The 21199-nt window shown below is 44.9% G+C and overlaps 1 protein-coding gene across 4 annotated transcripts in view; it reads left to right on the forward strand.

Annotated features, from left to right (window-relative positions):
- LOC110493268 (voltage-dependent calcium channel subunit alpha-2/delta-2) overlaps positions 1-21199 on the forward strand; it is a 296498-nt gene that overhangs the window by 224287 nt on the left and 51012 nt on the right. For all 4 annotated transcript variants that reach the window (XM_036948226.1, XM_036948229.1, XM_036948227.1 and 1 more), the window contains 3 exons: positions 11705-11755; positions 12551-12650; positions 19771-19932. In XM_036948226.1, coding sequence (XP_036804121.1) covers positions 11705-11755; positions 12551-12650; positions 19771-19932 — 313 coding nt within the window. The remainder of the gene's footprint in view (positions 1-11704; positions 11756-12550; positions 12651-19770; positions 19933-21199) is intronic.

The raw sequence follows: 21199 nt of genomic DNA on the forward strand, positions 1-21199 counted from the left end.
TTGTCAGGTAAAGAAGCAATGTATTTATATCAATATAAATAAAATAGAGTGTGGTTGCCTGGCTACTCAGACTCCTGAGAGGCCCAGCGGTCTAAGGCACTGCATCTCAGTGCAAGAAATGTCACTACAGTCCCTGGTTCGATTCCAGGCTGTATCCCATCCGGCTTTGATTGCAAGTCCCATAGGGCGGCACACAATTGGTCCGTGTTTGGACGGGGTAGGACGTCATTGTAAATAAGAATTTGTTCTTAACTGACTTGCAAGGTTAAAAAATGTTAAATACAAAAACAATTCTCCAGCCAAATGCTACTCCACGTCCACAGATAGTTTCTTAGTTTCTTATCCACAATGAGTTTGGATCTGAGTACGTCCCCGATCCATCACCGAATGAGAACACATTCGTGGCTGCCTGATTTGTCCAGAAACCGATGGATTGTTCCATAGCCAGAACACAAATGGGTAAAGAGGCGTTTTAGAAAATTTGGCATTGGCTTTGATAGTCTGATTTGGTTAGAGACGATCCAACCACTCATTACTTTGTTTTGTACCACCCCTCTCGCCCTACTAATCACCACAAATCACTTCAATGATGGTAGTCTCAGACTAAAGTTTGTTGCGAACAACAGAGCAGCGGAAGAATTTAGTGTCAGTCGTGAGACTAAGATTATGCCTCATTATACACCCATATTAACATGCTATTACAAACAGTTACACACACATATAAAAGCTACTCAAAGTTGAGACTGAGTTGAAGGTGAGGGAGAAGCTAATGCTAAGCTGAACTAAACTTTTTGTCAAGTAGATGTATTTGTCAAGTTTATCAAGTATATTTATTTGTTTTTTGTTTCACCCTTATTTAACCAGGTAGGCCAGTTGAGAACAAGTTCTCATTTACAACTGTGACCTGGCCAAGATAAAGCAAAGCAGTTTGACACATACAACAACACATTGGAATAAACAAACATACAGTCAATAATACAGTAGAAAAAGTCTATATACAGTATGTACAAATGAGGTAAGATAAGGGAGGTAAGGCAAAAAATAGGCCATGGTGGTGAAGTAATTACAGTATAGCAATTAAACACTGGAGTGATAAATGTGCAGAAGATGAATGTGCAAGTAGAGATACTGGGGTGCAAAAGAGCAAGATAAATAAATAAATAGTGTAATTGGGATGAGGTAGTTGGAAGTAAAGGTGCAGTGTATTTATATCAGTATGAACAACCTAGAGCAGGGTGTCCCTTACGAAAAAAGATTGCAGTCAGAGTGCATTATGTGGCAAATGCTGCATCCAAAATAACACAGCGTTTTTTACTACAGCTATTCTGCAGTCCAAAGTACGACAGCTGACTGCAGTTACTGCACTTTTACTGCAGCCTTTTCTAGTAAGGGTTCCTAACTCCATCCATCCCCCCCCCCCCCCCCCCCCCATGAACACCACGTAATTAGGTTGTTTGTGTTAACGTGATGCAGTACACCGCTGACATGTTGAAAAGAGGATCATGTCCTTGTTTTTCTCAGTACATGTACATTCGCCTCCAACATACGATATGACAACCCATTTTAATTTGCTTACACATGAGAAGAGTCTTCCTTGAGGCAGAAAGAATCAAACAGAGAAAGAGAGAGAGCTGTGAGAAAGGAATAGATTTTGGATTCAGACAGGGGTAGAAAGAGAGGGATGTTTTCCACGGAAGAGCACCATGTCACCCCCTGGTTCTCCATGTTTGTCACTGCCATTTCTCCCATGTTTCTCCTCTCTGCCTGTTGGTCTCCGACTCTCCATCCATCCTATCTGTAAGCTCCTGTGGCATGTTGCCTAGCAACCTGTGCCCATGCAGCCTTCAGAGGCGTTACCGTGGCAGGGAGCGCCATGATGTGTCAGGTCAAGCTTGTATGATTATGGTCTAACGCTGCGTCCGGTTGTGACACTCTCTTGAGGGGTCAGCCAATCGCAGGGGGCTGAAAGATAGCCCATTGGATTAAGTAAGCCAATCACGTGTGTGTTAGGTGACAGCAATAGACCTTTCAAGGGAACAACACATACACAGACACACATACGTGACCGACCGGCTCAATTTGGTTTTAGCAAAATTCGAAATTGTGTTTTTTACATTGGATAAAAGTAAAGACTCAGAGCTAGAAAATGGTATATCATTCACTACACCTGTCGAACAATGGGAAAGTAATTCTGCTTTGAAAGTTGATAAACTTGTAACCTCTCTTTTGAGAAAATGGCCCCTGAATATTTTGGTACCTACTGGAGAGCTCTTCTTTGTCTTTTAAAAAAATATATATTTGACCTTTATTTAACCAGGTAAGCCAGTTGAGAACAAGTTCTCATTTACAACTGCGACCTGGCCAAGATAAAACAAAGCAGTGCGACACAAACAACACAGAGTTACACAATATACAGTCAATAACACAATAGAAAAATCTATATACTGTGTGTGCAAATGTAGTAAGATTAGGGAGGTAAGGCAATAAATAGGCTGTAGTAGATAGCCAGAGCGAATTTACCAGCTACGTCTATCGACAGTTGTCGCACTGACATTATAAACATTGTATTGAAATAGTTACCAGCTAATGTTGGGCGCATGCACACTGACCTGGCAACCGTGTCAGTGTGCATGCGCCCAGCCCGACACAGGAGTCGCTAGAGCACGATGGGATAAGGACATCCCTGTCAGCCAAACCCTCCCCTCACCCGGACAACTGTGCACCATCCCATGGGTCTCCCGGTCACAGCCAGTTGCGACATAGCCTGGATTTGAACCAGGATCTCTAGTGTCACAGTTAACATGTCAGCTTTTATGTTGCTGATAAAAGATAGTACCTTTACAGATGATCCCTAACTGTGCATTCATTCTCTCAAGATTCTGAAATAAATCATATTTCTCCACTCCTGTTCATGAGTCAAAATGTACATGTGGTGTATCATTTTACTGCAAGAAATGCTTAATTGTGCAGGAGTTAATGTTATATTAGACTACGTGAGAGGTTATAGACCTACAGCCAATGTCCAGATTTCAGTTAGGCTACTATTCCATTTAAACCATCTGAACAGTAGGCTACAGTTCCCGTCTGACGACTCTTGAATTTGTATAGCACCTCACAATCATCACACCTAACATAACTGCTTCCATTTCTTTTACCACTTCACAAAATCTTTCACAAAAATGGCATTACTGTTCTGTCCCTCCATTTTATTTCATTTCCACTTTTCATTTCGTTGATTTTCTCTTATTGTATTAAACTCTGACATTGTCCTTTTTGCCTCAGTGGATTGATATGAACTTTTCTGCCCAAGTTCTGGAAAGCATTTGGTGATTGCCGTGTATTTGGCGCGCTACAGTTGGGCCCTGAAGCTTAGGCTACGCACTAACACCAGATCAAAATGATGAACGAAAAACCTCAATGTAGGCTATAGATATGAATTGCACAAGAATTATAAATGTATGAATTTTTTAATGCATATTTTTTATCGATGACCGCCACCCACCCGCTCTTCTTCCACAAAATACAGTATTTCATGACCCTAAATCCACCTGCCCCGCGGATATAACCGCAGGGACTGCTGCTTATGAGTAAACATGCACATCAATAGCCCACACACACATCCTCTCACTCCAACACACAGACTGCCTGGACATGTAGATACACATATAAGCATGCACCCCCACAAACCCAAACAAACATCAGCACTCCTCCACAGTGACCAATAACTCCTCTCCTAATACTAAGCGATATGCTGTTATATATCCTCATAAATACCAGTAGAGAGTGCACAGATGCAATCACAGTAACACGCTCCATACCCCCGACACTGAAATGTGATTTACACAGGGAAATAAAAGGATGGCTTTCATGCACAGTTTGTGACCTAATAGACCTCCACCTTTATGGGAATGAGTTTAGGGCTGGTTGACCTGACCTTTAGATGTGCCGGTTGGGGTCCTCTGTGTGTGTGTGTGTGTGTGTGTGTGTGTGTGTGTGTGTGTGTGTGTGTGTGTGTGTGTGTGTGTGTGTGTGTGTGTGAGTATGAGTGTGCGTGTGCGTGTGCGTGTGCGTGTGGGTGTGTGTGTGTGTGTGTGTGTATGAGTATGCGTGTGTATTATTTCCCCTTTGAGGAAATCGGGGAAAGGGAGATAATGAGGCTGACTTGCTCGGTGCTTCCACAGATGGGCTCCCTCCCTCCCTCGTTCCCTCCCTCCCCCCGTCTGTCTGTCTGTCTGTCTGCTCTGCCCCCACTAACGGCCTCAAGAAAATTAATGGTCCAGTCAATACACTTGAAAGTTTCCAATTGCTCTGACATTAATTATTGACATTTGACCATTATATTGTCTGTTCAGGTTATCAAAGGAAGTCAGGGAAGAGAATGGGAGAGCGAGAGAGGTGGAAAGCGAGAGAGAGCGAGAGAGGTGGAAAGCGAGAGAGAGCGAGAGAGGTGGAGAGCGAGAGAGAGAGAGAGAGAGAGAGAGAGAGAGAGAGGCTCAATTAACAAAAACTATAATGCTATTTGGCCCTAAACAGAGAGTACTCAGTGGCAGAATACCTGACCACTGTGACTGACCCAAACTTAAGGAAAGCTTTGACTATGTACAGACTCAGTGAGCATAGCCTTGCTATTGAGAAAGGCCGCCGTAGGCAGACCTGGCTCTCAAGAGAAGACAGGCCATGTGCACACTGCCCACAAAATGAGGTGGAAACTGAGCTGCACTTCCTAACCTGCCAAATGTATGACCATATTAGAGACACATATTTACCACAGATCAACTAAGAATTCGAAAAACAAACCCATTTTTGATAAACTCCCATATCTACTGGGTGAAATACCACAGTGTGCAATCACCTCAGCAAGATGTGTGACCTGTTGCCACAAGAAAAAGGGCAACCAGTGAAGAACAAACACCATTGTAAATACAACCCATATTCATGTTTATTTATTTTCCTTTTTGTACTTTAACTATTTGCACATCGTTACAGTACTGTATATATTTGAAATGTCTTTATTTTTTTGGAACTTCTGTGAGTGTAATGTTTACTGTTCATTTTTATTGTTTATTTCACTTTTGTTTATTATCTACTTCACTTGCTTTGGCAATGTAAACATATGTTTCCCATGCCAATAAAGCCCTTAAATTGAATTTAATTTAATTGAATTCAATTGAGAGAGAGAGAGAGAGAGAAGACTAGAGATAAATATAGAGAGACAGGCATGAAGTTCTCTTAGCCAAGTGTTGCAGAGATCCCATTACCTCCCAGGTTCAGGACGGAATGCTGGGCCATAACAGATATTGATCTCTCAGAAGTCAATCTGCCGTCTCTGTAAATATTATGGCTCCTTGTCAATCCCAAACAGGAGCTGAGACTCTGGGCTTGCCTCCCTCCCGGCTCCCTCCCTCCCAGCTCCCTTCCTCAAGGATCCCTCCAGGCTCCCACCTGGCTCCCTCCCTCCCAGCTCCCTTCCTAAAGGATCCCTCCAGGCTTCCTCCCGGCTCCCTCCCTCCCAGCTCCCTTCCTCAAGGATCCCTCCAGGCTCCCACCTGGCTCCCTCCATCCCTGTTGGCTCCCTTCCTCTCTCCTTCCTCCCTCCTTCCTGGCTCCCTCCCTCCTCCTTCCTCCCTCCCGGCTCCATCCTTCCCTCCCTCCCGGCTCCCTCCCACCTGGCTCCCTCCCTCCTCCTCCCTCCCACCTTGCTCCCTCCCTCCTCCTTCCTCCCACCTGGCTCCCTCCCTCCTCCTCCCTCCCACCTGGCTCCCTCCCTCCTCCTTCCTCCCACCTGGCTCCCTCCCTCCTCCCTCCCACCTGGCTTCCTCCCTCCTCCTTCCTCCCTCCCGGCTCCATCCCTCCCTCCCTGGCTCCCGGCTCCCTCCCACCTGGCTCCCGGCTCCCTCCCACCTGGCTCCCTCCCTCCTCCTTCCTCCCACCTGGCTCCCTCCCTCCTCCTCCCTCCCACCTGGCTCCCTCCCTCCTCCTCCCTCCCACCTGGCTCCCTCCCTCCTCCTTCCTCCCACCTGGCTCCCTCCCTCCTCCCTCCCACCTGGCTCCCTCCCTCCTCCTTCCTCCCTCCCGGCTCCATCCCTCCCTCCCTGGCTCCCGGCTCCCTCCCACCTGGCTCCCGGCTCCCTCCCACCTGGCTCCCTCCCTCCTCCTTCCTCCCACCTGGCTCCATCCCTCCCTCCCTGGCTCCCTCCTCCCTCCCACCTGGCTTCCTCCCTCCTCCTTCCTCCCTCCCGGCTCCATCCCTCCCTCCCTGGCTCCCGGCTCCCTCCCACCTGGCTCCCGGCTCCCTCCCACCTGGCTCCCTCCCTTCTCCAGACTCCCTTCCTACTGGCTCCCTCCCTCCCTTCCTTCCCTCCCTTTCAGCACCCTGCCTGCCTCTCCCATTCTCCCTCCTGTAGGGAGTGGTTCAGTCAAAGGGAAGGCAGCTCCTTTATCTGTATTGTAAATTATGACCATGACTGTGTCACAGTATGAATATTTGCATGTAAATTGTGACCTTGGCTCCATAAAGCATGAAACAAGTGATCAAGAGACAGTAACTCAACCCAAACCTGTAAATCAATCAGTTTAGGTTTATAGTAGTAAACTTTATAGCTACTGTTTGATTGTCTGAATTCAAATGTTGTCTTGTTTCCTGATTTTAAACATTTTCCTGTAACATATAAATTATTTATAATGTTTCATACTATGGGCATAACATAAAATATGGAATGTGACTCTTGGTATCAACCCCTCAAGTAATCAACCAAAAAAAGTCTAATAAATAAAAGGAAGACAACATCTCTTTTTCCTGCAGGCTCTCTAGGCCACATCGTCCTATATTTTTATCTTAATTTAATCTTCATTTGGCAGCCACATCCACATGAGCACTAAGCCCATCATCACAAAACACATACACGCACACACACAGACATACAGACACACACACACACACAGCTCAAACATACCCTGTTAGTATCCACACACTCACAGAATGTACATACAAAACTGCACCCATAGATTCGTATACATGTACTCTATACATACAGTACAATATATACGTTCAGAAACACACATAAAGAGATATTTATAGAAACATGCGCTCATGCACACATACACTCACAATTACACACACAACCATACGCCTGCACACGTACTAGATTCCAGAATAAGATCAACCTGGGCCACTCCATGTATAGTGTTATATCATCGTGTATCATCTGAAACGTACGGAGATAATTCCCCCGGTTCAAATGTAATGCACGCCACTCAGAGAAACGGGTCAGGGTGCATAAACACAATCTCCTGACAGTGTTAGCCCCCCGGCACAGTTAATATATTGATTTTACAGTGCTACGCCGTGAGAAAACTAATTCATGAATTCCAATGAGACTCTTTTACCAGACTGCCACCAAGGGACAGAAATACAATCACAGCCACGCAGAAAGCCATTGTGTTCTATTGGTTGTGTAATGTGTTGGGGAGGGGGTTTGGTACAGATTTCACAGCTTTAATCTGTTCTCATTTAGTGCCGTACCCTCTCCCCTGCTTTGAGACCTGCCGCTCAAACAAATCATTTTAACTGTTTTATGTTGTCATGCAAACAAATATTTACACGGTGAGTGGCTGAATAGTGTTTACTTTCATTAGCTTACAAGCATTGCTTGAAACATTGGTCAAAAGCTACCACATAGGCCTACATATAGTAATCATTGTGTGACCACTTCAAGGGGGTACCGGTACAGAGTCAATGTGCGGAGACACCGGTTAGTCGAATAATTGAGGTAATATGTACATGTACTGTAGGTAGAGTTATTAAAGTGACTATGCATAGATAATAACAGAGAGTAGCAGCAGCATAAAAGAGGGGGGGGCAATGCAAATAGTCTGGGTAGCCATTTGATTAGATGTTCAGGAGTCTTATTGCTTAAGGGTAGAATCTGTTTAGAAGCCTGTTGGACGTAGACTTGGCGCTCCGGTACCGCTTGCCGTGCGGTAGCAGAGATAGCAGTGTATGACCAGGGTGGCTGGAGTCCTTGACAATTTTTAAGGCCTTCCTCTGTCACCGCCTGGTATAGAGGTCCTGGACGGCAGGAAGCCTGGCCCCAGTGATGTACTGGACCGTATAAACTACTCTCTGTAGAGTTTTACGGTCGGAGGCCGAGCTGTTTCCATACCAGGCAGTGATGCAACCCGTCAGGATGCTCTCGATGGTGCAGCTGTAGAACCTTTTGAGGATATGAGGACCCAAGATATATCTTTTCAGTCTCCTGAAGGGGAATAGGTTTTGTCGTGCCCTCTTCACGAGTGCCTTGGTGTGCTTGGACCATGTTAGTTTGTTGGTGATGTGGACACCAATGATCTTGAAGCTCTCAACCTGCTCCACTACAGTCCCTTTGATGAGAGTGGGGGCGTGCTCGGTTCTCCTTTTCCTGTAGTCCACAATCATCTCCTTTGTCTTAATCATGTTGTGGGAGAGGTTGTTGTCCTGGTACCACACGGCCAGGTCTCTGACCTCCTTCCTATAGGCTGTCTCGTCGTTGTCGGTGATCAGGCCTAACACGGTTGTGTCAACGGCCGTGCCTGGCCGTGCAGTCATGAGTGAACAGCGAGTACAGGAGGGGACTGAGCAACCACCTCTGAGGGGCCCCCGTGTTAAGGATCAGCGTGGCGAATGTGTTGTTACCTTCCCTTACCACCTGGGGGCTGCACGTCAGGAAGTTCAGGATCCAGTTGCAGAGGGAGGTTTTTAATCCCAGGGTCCTTAGCTTAATGATGAGCTTTGAGGGCACTATGGTGTTGATCGCTGTGCTGCAGAGAGTGACTGTCATTAAGTAGTATAGTGTTATTAGATGATGTAGAGTAATTACCATTAAATAACAGAGAACGAGAACGAGCGAGAGAGAGAGAGAGAGGTTCTGAGTGAGGGTGTGTTGCAGGGGCATGGCTGATGGCTGTCTAGCTGATGGTGGATGGAGGGCAGGGAAGGGCAGGGATGGGCGAGTGCCTGGGCTCAGTTCAGCACTAGCCAGGTCCATTTGGTCCTTACCTGGCCCTGACATGCAGGAGACTGGGTAATGACAGGGAAAGAATGGCATCAGGGGGCAGGAGCCAAGAGGTAATTACAGAATGGAACCCATGCAGAAAAAACACATCTGGATCTATGAGGCAAATATGACGTAACAGTCATATTACTATCAGCTTCAATCTTTGATGGCTTATCAGTCATACCGTGGAACTACTATCAGCCTGGAGATTGAAAAACAGCCCCCTCCAACCCATTCTACTCCACTCCACTCTCCCCCACACTTGCTTGAGAGAGAGAGAGAGAGAGAGAGAGAGAGAGGTGCCACAGTCAGATGCAGCAAGACAATCTGTGGAAAGATCAGTCGTGGCAGCAGTATAACTTCTGTTGCAAGTGATCCCACCCTGTCCTCTCTCGTCTCTGTGCTTTACTCAAACCCCTAAGAGAAATAGTCTGTATAAAAGTGACATTGTTTTCCCCTAAGACATATGGGGAGTTAATGATAGCTTAGCATTTCACTATGTTATGTGACTGTGGTGCAGCTGAGGTTGAACCAGTAGTGGAAGTCTGCTGTGCCCTGTTATTAACATTTAACCCATGAATAACTACAGCTGTATTGAAGCACTAGAGTCCACTGTGATAAAGAGTCTAGCTGGAGTATTTAATGAAATCCTCCAGCCACTCTGTTGGTGTTACTACGGTCTAGGGCCTTCACCGAAGCGCCCTTCTTCAGACATTCTGACTGGGTTTGGGTGCTGAATCAATAACCCACTTTCACAACTCCATCTACCCACAGAATGAAGTCATCACTGCGTGCAGTCTAGCTCTCTCTCCTTCTCTCTCCCCTTCTCGCTCTCCATGCACACTTCTCTCTATCAAATTAAGATTTTCATCATTAAATTGATGTCATGCCAATACGCTTCATAGTTCCAAACCTTATTCTGAATGGCACACAGTGGTGGAGAGCTGTGAAAGTTCTACCTTTGATGTGGCGTTCTCTATTATTGAAATTAATTGGAGTGCACCCCTCCCCCACACACTTCTGCCCATTCTGGGCATGCTCGGTTAATCAACCTTTTAAGTGTCGGCGGCGGCAGTGGTACTGGTGGCTGGCCTGACTGTGTTCTGTCCTAGGGTTTCAGAAGGGGTTTCAAGAGAGTGAGGCCCTGGTTGTGTTTGAAGCTGGGATTTGGTGCCACAGCAGTGCTGAGGGACAGCAGTGGAACAGAGGTCAGGGGTCAGCGTGCAGGTTGGAGTGGTGGCGTGGAGTCTGCCAGTGAAGTACTGGGCTAGGGCTTGTGGGAGCAGCAGCAAGGCCAACAGGGACTCAGTTCTTCTTTTCCTCCGTATCGGCTTGGCCCAGCTTAAGAAAAGCGCCTCACTGGCTCACAGGCAGCTGGCCTGCCTCCACACACAGCAGAACCGCTGATAATCAGCAGAAAGAGACCCCTGATTATTGGTCTGCCTCTGCCTCTGCTTAGTTAGTCGGCTACTAACTACTCGGTCTGCTCTGCTTGCTCCTCAGCATGCCAAACTAACTCAACGTTAGCATTATAACCCCCCACCAAACTATGGAAAATGTCTAGAACGTTACATCAATCTCTGCTCCATTTGTGTCAGGTGAAATGTGATTTTAATTGCAGTTGGAAGGGAATGAGTGCATTCTAATTTGCCTCTATATGTCAGCCTCTATCAGCAGTGGACAGACGTTTGTGCTTGTGGCTTTTCCAGGACAGCAAAGTGCCTAGCATCCCTGGTTCTGTGTCCTACTGTGTTTCTGCTTTCCCACAGACCCGCCCTGCACCATCACGGCTGACACACACACATACTCACACCCACACACCCATAGCTGCCCTATTTTGGGAGTAGCTTTGAAACTGTAGCATAATGGTGTTAAGCAGCTTGTGTCTCTCGCTGACATAGTAAATAATGTGTTTGACATCATCAGGGGAATAGAGCAGTACAAATCTTATTTTACTGATAGACAGACAGCGCTTAGCTCAGCTCAGAAACACAGGCCAGCCCCACTCAGCCTGCTTAGAAACATGGCCGAAATCTCTATAGCTCAGACTAAAACGAAATACATTTAAAACAGCTGAGACAAAGTCTGCATAAAGAAGACTCAGGTTACTCAGACTCCAGATAGACACGTACAGATGTAGGATCTTCATTTGAGCCAATTTGCTACAGCAGGAAAATTATCCTGCAGTAACAGTAAATGTGAATTATTATGTGGATTATAATGAATGGACATTTTTGTAGGGGTTGATACATTTTTTGTAAGGGAAAATCTAATCTGAAATTTCGAAATGGAAATTACAAACATTTTTAAACCTCAAATACACTACAATTTCTACATTTCCTGCATTGCAGAAAAGTTATTCTGCAACAGGGTGATTAAATTAAGATCTAACATCTATATAGGTTGCTCAACAAAGCTTTGAATCCATGCAAACATAGCTTTTTCTTAAATTAACCTTAGCTAAGCCGGGACTCCATTCAAGCTTGTCTCAACAAAGCTTAGAATCGATTTAGACACAGCTCTTGAAAGCATTAAATATGCTGTGAACAGGTTGCTACATATTAACATAGCTCAGCTTATTGTAACCTTGAATCCAGTTTAAATCTACCAGTTCAGTTCTACGCAGTGAAGATGAATACAACTTGTTAAAACCTTTTTTCTGTTTGAAACAGGTACATCCAAGGGGCATCATCTCCCAAGGACATGATCATCATCGTGGACGTGTGAGTATCTAGTTTAGTCTTTCTTCGTCAAGCTTTCCTTCTCCTTCTCTCCTTTCTCTCCTTCCCATTTCTCTTCCCTCCTTCTCCCTCCCCATTCTCCCTCCCTCTCTCCTCCCTCCTTCTCCATTTCTCCTCCCTCCTCCTCCCTCTCTCTCCTTCCTACTCCTCCTCCCTCCCCCTCCTTCTCCCTGTCTCCTCCCTCCTCCTCCCTCTCTCCTCCCTACCCCTCCCTCCCTCCCTCTCCTTCCTACTCCTCCTCCCTCTCTCCTTCCTCCTTTTCCCTCTCTCCTCCCGCCTCCTCCCTCCTTCTCCCTCTCCCCCCTCTTTTTCCCTATCTCCTCCCTCCTGTCCTCTCTCCCCCCTCCTGTCCTCTCTGCTCCCTCATGTCCTCCCTCACACCCACCAGTGGCATTTTAGCAGGAACAGTAAAGGTCTCTAGTGCCACCTGTTGGTTTACAGAGAATTGAGAGTTCCCCCTCAATCATAATAATATCCACATATCTCTTGCTATTATATACATGTCTAAGAGGTACAATATGAAGATGATCATTGTGAATGCATGACGAAATCGACTGTGATTGGGTCATGAGAGGAATGAGAGGATGGATGTGTCCTCTTGCCAGACCGCCAACCTATAAACACTCATCACAGTATACAGAAGCAAAGGGACCGTCACTGTAGAACCTCCTGTGGCTGTAGTACCATATTGTCTGGATGAGGTTTTAAGATGGAGCCGTTTAGGTTGAACTGTATGGCTCAATGCGCTGATGGTTGTGTGTTGCGTTGTGCCTGTAGGAGTGGCAGTGTCAGTGGACTCACCCTGAAACTGATGAAGACGTCGGTCATGGAGATGCTAGACACTCTGTCAGATGACGACTATGTGAATGTAGCCAGGGTGAGTATCCTCCTCTGATAAGGTGAATAGAACGGTTCTGTCATACTGTACATTGTGAATTTCAATCAATCTCTGATAAAGGTCTGGTTTCTCTTCAATATGTGAAATGTAATAACATGGTTAACACCTCCAATGCAGTATAAACATGTTATATGGGTATGGTGATGTGGTCATGAACAAACGTTCACCCAGGTTCCTATCACATAGTCACATCCCAGCAAACCAAAATTGTTTCTGTGAAAGTTCCCAGAACATACATTAGGTCGCTGCAAATGTTCTCATAACACAAAAACGGGACCCTGTTGTTGTGATAATCATTCACCTGATGTTACAAAAACATTCCCAGAACACATTTAATCTGTTCTTTAAAGGTTCCCGAGAATGTTTCATTAGGTTGTGAGAACAGTCTATTGAGAAAAGTGTGGGGACATCACAAACAATATGTTCCCAAAGTACAAAAACTGTCCAGTTGTGTGGATGATTCTACAATGTTTCTTTTAGGATACAAAAAACATTCACCTGACATTCCCAGAACATATTTAATATGTTCTTTAAAGGTTCCCGGAAAGTTTCTTTAGATTGTGGGAACAATACATCTGCCAATGTTTTTTAGAATCCAATTCATACGGTCCCATTTTTGCCACGTTCTTGCCGGGATCAGCCTTTCATATCTCCCGTGCACATGCCAAGTGGGAGTAGACATGGGCCGAGGTGGGTGGACGTCTATTTTAATAAATGAATTGAATATACACCATTATTAATGTGTTTTAAGCAGGTCTTAAGAAATGTTATCAAAGTAATAAAGGACAGACACTTCGAAACCTTGTTTCTTATAATACATTTTTTGACTGTTCTTTTTGCCATTTCTGAATGTTATTCATTGTGTTCCTATGGGCTTTAGTAGTAAAGGCCAAAACAAATATTTTATCAAATACTTTGTTTATACATTTTGTCATACATAAAATTCTAAATCAATATGTAAATGATCCATAATAGGACCATGTTTAATCAATTCCATATGTCAGATAGGTTCCCAAAACACTAAAACTGTCCAAACTGACAGTCAGATAATATTTGTATCAGGGTGCACAAAACATTCCTTTTATGTTGCAAGAACGTTCCCAGAACAGCCTTTCTGAGTTCTTCCAATAACATTTAATTTGGTTGTGGGTACATTACCCTAAAACACAAAATATGCTCAGTTGTGATGACATTCATACATTGTTTAAGTTCCACAGGAACTTAATGCAACACAGAACCATGCATGAGAGCACCAGCTGTATGATCACACTCTCCGTAACCGATATGAGTAAGACCTTTAAACAGGCCGCAGGGCCACTGACATTTTACCTTTATTTAACTAGGCAAAGCAGTTTAGAAAACAAATTCTTATTTTCAATGACAGCCTAGGAACAGTGGGTTAACTGCCTGTTCAGGGGCAGAACGACAGATTTGTACCTTGTCAGCTTGGGGGTTTGAACTTGCAACCTTCCGGTTACTAGTCCAACACTCTAACCACTAGGCTACCCTGACCCAGTCTGTAATGCCTACATTTTTCAAGCAGACCACCATAGTCCCTGTGCCCAAGATCCCAAGGTAACCGGTCTAAATGACTTTCGCCTCGTAGCACTCACATCTGTAGCCATGAAATGCTTTGAAAGACTCACATCCACATCATCATCCCATACACTATGGACCCATTCCATGACCCAATCTCTATTGCACACCACACTGCCCTTTCCCACCTGGACAAAAGGAACACCTATGTCAGAAAATGCTGTTCATTGACTACAGCTCAGCATTTGACACCATAGTGCCCTCCAAGCTTATCACTAAGCTAAGGACCCTGGGACTAAACACCTCCCTCTGCAACTGGATCCTGGACTTCCTGACACGCCGTCCCCCAGGTTGTGAGGGTAGGCAACAACACATCTGCCATGCTGACCCTCAACACAGTGGCCCTTCAGTAGTGAGTGCTTAGTCCCCTCCTGTACTCCCTGTTCCCCCACGACTGTGTGGGTGACCGTGCATGACTCCAACACCATCATTAAGCTTGCAGACGACACAACGGTGGCAGGCCTGACCATTGATGACGATGAGACAGCCGAAAGCGAGGAGGTCAGACACTGCCAGGACAACAACCTCTCCCTCAACATCAGCAAGACAAAGGAACTGATCGTGGCCTACATGAAACGGAGGGCCGAGCACACCCTCATCCACGTCGACAGAGCTGTAGTGAAGTGGGTTGAGAGCTTCAAGTTCCTCGTGTCCACAACACTAAGGACGTATCATGGTCCAAATAAACCTACACGGTTGTGAAGAAGGCACGACAATGCCTCTTCCCCAGGAGGCTGAAAAGATTTGGCCTGGTCCTCAATCAGTTCTATAGCTGCACAATTGAGAACATCTCGACTGGCTGCATCACCGCTTGGTATGGCAACTGCTTGGCATCCGACCGTAAGGTGTTACAGAGAGTAGTGTGTACGGCCCAGCACATCACTGGGGCTGAGCCCCCTGACATCCAGGACCTATATACCAGGCGGCCCTAACAATTGATGAAGGACCCAACCAAGTCATAGACTGTTCTCTCGCAAGCGGTACCGGAGTGCCAAGTAGGGACCAAAAGGCTCCTGAACACGTTTTACCGCTAAGTCATTAGACTGCTGAACAGTTAATCAAATAGCTACCAAGACTATTTGCATGGACCCCCTTTTTCTGCACTGACTCTCTTGCACTGGCTCTATGCACACTCACTGGACTCTACCCACACACTCACACACACACACACACACACACACACACACACACACACACACACACACACACACACACACACACACAGACACACACACACACACACACTCACACACACACACACTCTCACACACACACACTCTCTCACACACACACACACACACACACACACACACACACACACACACACACACACACACAACATATGCTCAACACACAAAACACACACAAATCCACATTGATGCCACACACACACACCCATACACACACACACACCCATACACACACACACACACATACTCTTTCACACTCTTCACATATGCTGCTACTACTCTGTTTTTATCTGATTGCCTAGTCACTTTTACACCTACCTACATGTACATATTACCTCAATTACCTCAACTATCTTGTACCCCTGTACATTGACTTTGTAGCTATATATATATAGCTTTGTTATTGTTATTTTATTCTGTTACTATTTCCTTTCTTAAATGGTGCTAATTGTTATTACCTTTTACCTCTGTATTGTTGGGAAAGGACTTGGAAGTAAGCATTTCATGGTAATGTCTACACCTGTTGTATTCGCTGCGAGTGACAAATACAATTTGAGTCGATTCGATTTGATTTAATGTTGTAAGAATGAAATAAGTGAGTTTTATGAACCATGCATGAGAGCACCATATTTGTTTTAGGTTTAACATAATATTCCATTCATATTCACGCAATATACATTTGGCCTTGTCATGGAGGTCTTCAGAACATTTACAAAATACTACACTACCAGTCAAGGGATTTTCTTTATTTTTACCATTTTCGACGTTGTAAAATAGTAGTGAAGACATAAAAACTATGAAATAACACATATGGAATCATGTAGTAACCAAAAAAGTGTTAAACAAATCTCAATATATTTTATATTTGTGATTCTTCAAGGTAGCCACCCTTTGCCTTGATGACAGCTTTGCACACGCTTGGCATTCTCTCAACCAGCTTCTACTGGAAGGCTTTTCCAACAGTCTTGAAGGAGTTCCCATTCATCTTGCAATCTGACGTGCAGTTAACTCTAATTAACTTATCCTCTGCAGCAGAGGTAACTCTGGATATTCCTTTCCTGTGGCGGTCCTCATGAGAGCCAGTTTCATCATAGCACTCAGTCTTTTACCTAATAGGGCTATCTTCTGTATACCACCACTACCTTGTCATAACACAACTGACTGGCTCAAATGCATTAAGAAGGAAAGAAATGCCTTATAGGCACACCTGGAATGTTATTTTCCTTCACCGGACATGTGAACAGCATTCAATCCAACAAATACAACCATATATTTTACACTTCATATGTTGACAATCTGCATATGTGGGTTTGAACCTGCACGGTTTGGTTCCCAAGCCAGGTCACCAGGTCACCTCTGCGTCACCTGGGAAGCGCTCTTATGTCTTATTTTATCAGTATATAAATATGGGGTGGCAGGTAGCCTAGTGGGTAGAGCATTGGGCCAGTAACCGAAAGGTTGCTAGATCGAATCTCTGAGCTGACAAGGTAGAAATCTGTTTTTCTGCCCCTGAACAAGGCAGTTAACCCACTTCCTAGGCTGTCATTGTAATAAAAAAATGTAAATGAAATATAACCATGGCTGTATGGTCAATCAGGAATTCCATGCTTCCTTTTAAACCTTCATAGACATAACTAACGGTTAACTGGGTTAGTCACCATCACTTCCCCTCTTCCTCTTTCTATGCTGCGTACCTCTGGGTCCATGTTTACAGGGTATTTAAGACAATGAGTGCTGATCTAGGATCATGAAAAATAAGCCAGGGGGAACATATCAAGCGTCTCCAAAGTATAAATTATATTGGGTGTGTTTCTTAAAGTTGAATAGTACATTTTTACACAAAGTATTTTTATATAGTAAAATATTGTTTGTGTTTGTATGATTAAATGCTGTTCAAATGTCCTTAGAATGAAACGAAAATGCCATGTGTCTCTATATGACCGACAGTACAGTCCTCAAATGAGAATTGCCAGTAAATGTGGAGAAGAACATAATGGGGATGTATTCCAATCTGATTTCATTTGCATGCTGAGAATGTCGTGGTAAAACGTAAATATAAAATGTTGTTGAAATGTTCTCACGAGCTCCAAGACAAGGTCAAATGTTTATTGCGTGAACATCAATGGAGTATTGTGTAAAACCTTCAACAAATATACTATGAACATCATACAAACTGACTTATTTCATTCTTACAACATTAACGGAATGTCCTGTGCAACCTACTTTAAACATTGTATGAATGTCATCACAACTGAGCAGATTTTGTGTTTTAGGAACCTATCTCTTGTAATATACCTACACTGTTCTGGGAACGTTCCCGGTTTGCTGGAATGTATGCATAGCTACATATACTGTAAAAACTCTAACTTTCCCACATGGTTATAATCCCACAATGTTGCAACCCCCAGTCTATGTGTGATGGTGCCAGTCTTTATCTCACCAACAGTCTCCCTGCCTTGCTTCTTAGGTTTTCCATTGAATGCTGCATTATCTGACTCACTGCATACATGGGTAGCCTACACTTGCACGCCCGCAATCGCCACACACACACACACACACACACACACACACACACACACACACACACACACACACACACACACACACACACACACTGGCGGGGTAGCCCTGTTTAGAGACTTGGGTGGTTAATCCTCCATAATCCAGTGGTCTTAGTCAGTGTATGTTTCTAAATCCCAGCTCTAAGAGGCAGAAATTAGCGTGATAATTTGGGTGGGAACGAGGCTGATTTCCACCCCTTTAAAGAAATTAAGAGCTCTGGAAGTAGGAAGGAAAGAAAATGGTTGTTGGTCTGTAGACACCAACAGTAATCATTGTTGTTACAGTAATACAATTGTAATTCAAACTCTGCATTTGATCAGTCAAATATTCCCATTATTGTTATTTAGCAAATAAATTGACTGAGAACACATTCTCATTTACAGCAACAACCTGGGGAATAGTTACAGGGGAGAGGAAAGAGCCAATTGTAAACTGGGGATTAATTAGGTAACCATGAATGGATTGAGGGCCAGATTGGGAATTCAGCCAGGACACCAGGGTTAACACCCCTACTCTTACAATAAGTGCCATGGGACCTTTAATGACCTCAGAGAGTGAGGACACCAGTTTAACCACCCATCTAAAAGACAGCACCCTACACAGGTCAGTGTCAATCACTGCCCTGGGGAATTGGGATATTTTTTAGACCAGAGGAAAGAGTGCCTCCTAGTGGCCCTCCAACACTACTTCAAGTAGCATCTGGTCTCCCATCCAGGGACTGACCAGGACCAACCCTGCTTAGCTTCAGAAGCAAGCCAGCAGTGGTATGCAGGGTGGTATGCTGCTGGCTGAAATGCCTTCCACTGCCCGGTTACAAGCACTACTACTGAAGAGTTTATTTCCAAAACGCTATATCCACCAATTATTCACATTTGTGTTTTCTTTTAGATGTGTATGAAAATTGTTTTTTTTGTTTGCAAAACACTATTTATCCATTGTTTTAGCCGGAATTGAATGTTCGTATCTTGTATGTTTGACTGTGATATGTGGTTGTCTCACCTAGGATATATAGTGTTTTGTAATAAAACTCTTTTATCTTCATCTGATTCAACAAACTCTTCTGTTTTCCAATACAGTATAACCTTCAACGGAACCATTACATTGTGTTCTTGTCATTTTGTTACGAGATCATAATCTGTGACAAGGAATACTATTGTTCGTGTTATTTTTCAATTTTTTTACCAATAAACTGTCAATATCAAACTGCACGAACAGAAGGAAATGTCAGATTTTCATGCACCAAATGTTTAACCTATTTTATGCCATCATTCTGTCTTCAAAATGTCAACAGAATTTAAAGTTGACTTTCAAGAAGAAAGGCCATTAAAAACCTGACATTACAGGCATTGCTGTTCGATGCTAATCACACTGCTCACTGTTTACCTCTCTGTCTGTCAAAAACACACACACAGACAAACACACACACAAACACACACACAGACAAACACACAGCCCGGGACTAATTTTAATTTATCAGAGGAGATGAGATCTAGATGACATTACCTTGGCTGGGTGTTTTTCGTTTGTTCTTGGTTTGCATTGGAATTCCAGGTGCACCTGTTCTTTGTATGGAAAGCTGTAATTATCAATGTTTATTGCCAGAGTGGCACAGAGCAACCCACATCCCCCTCCTCATCCCAACACACTGCAGATGGAGTCGCCCTCAATGCCAACGAGCGAGCAGCGTGGTCACATCCAGACTCATTAAATTGACAATTCTTCATTGTTATCTGTCTCCCCCCCCCACACAGTTTAACGAGAAGGCTGATGCTGTCGTCCCCTGTTTTAAGACCTTGGTCCAGGCCAACATGAGAAACAAGAAGATCTTCAAGGAGTCTATCATGCACATGCAAGCCAAAGGAACCACTGACTACAAGTCTGGCTTCCAGTTCGCCTTCGAACAGCTACTCAATGTAAGACTAAGAGCCAGCAGACAGTCACGCTCTTCGGGTTTATTTCAGGGTGATAGGTTAGGTTAGGTCTTCCATGAAATGCCCATGGTATAAGACATGCTAATTAACATACTGACATCCCAACTGACATTGGAATTGACATTGGAATTGACCCTGTGCTACCAAGCCACTCTTTAGACAATCAGAGGATTATGCCTCATCTGAATGGAGCCCAAAGGGGCCACTAGTTAGTCAGTCAGTCGGATTAGGAACTGCCACTGCAGTGGGATGATGGCGATGGTGGCGTTTAGGGCTAGCCAGCACAGCAGAGGTCCCTGTGTGTGTGTGTAGCAGGGAGGCAACCAGGCAGGCATTGTTGTAAGTCTGTCTGTCTGTCTACACAGGTGCTGCCTCAGCTCAGCTCTCTATACTCCTATATATTATAGGAGGCTTACTTTATGGGCTCTGATGGGATGATTGATGAGAGAAAGATCAGCCACAGACACTTTATATTCTTCTGGTGGGCCGAGAGGCACAAAGCCAAGCGCCCAGCCTTGCCTAGCCCAGCCTACAACCCAGCCTATAGCCCAGTCTAGCCCAGCCTAGCCCAGACTTGCCTAGCCCAGCCTACAACCCAACCTACAGCCCAGTCTATTGCCCAGTCTAGCCCAGCCTTGCCTAGCCCAGTCTATTGCCCAGCCTATACCCCAGCCTAGCCCAGCCTATAGCCCAGCCTAGCCCAGTCTAGCCCAGTCTAGCCCAGTCTATAGCCCAGCCTAGCCCAGTCTAGCCCAGCCTATAGCCCAGCCTAGCCCAGCCTACAACGCAGCCTACAACCCAGCCTATAGCCCAGCCTAGCCCAGCCTATAGCCCAACCTAGCCCAGCCTATAGCCCAGCCTAGCCCAGCCTATAGCCCAGTCTATAGCCCAGCCTATAGCCCAGCCTAGCCCAGTCTAGCCCAGCCTAGTTAACCAACACCTGACCACGGAACACATTTAACCAACACCTGGCCACGGAACACATTTAACCAACACCTGGCCACGGAACATATCTAACCAACACCTGGCCACGGAACACATTTAACTAACGCCTGGCCACAGAACACATTTAACCAACACCTGACCACAGAACACATTTAACCAACACCTGGTCACGGAACACATTTAACCAACGCCTGGCCACAGAACACATTTAACCAACGCCTGGCCACGGAACACATTTAACCAACACCTGGCCACGGAACACATTTAACCATCGCCTGGCCACAGAACACATTTAACTAATGCC

Source organism: Oncorhynchus mykiss, chromosome 17 (genome assembly GCF_013265735.2).
Source record: "Oncorhynchus mykiss isolate Arlee chromosome 17, USDA_OmykA_1.1, whole genome shotgun sequence".
Lineage (NCBI taxonomy): Eukaryota > Metazoa > Chordata > Actinopteri > Salmoniformes > Salmonidae > Oncorhynchus > Oncorhynchus mykiss.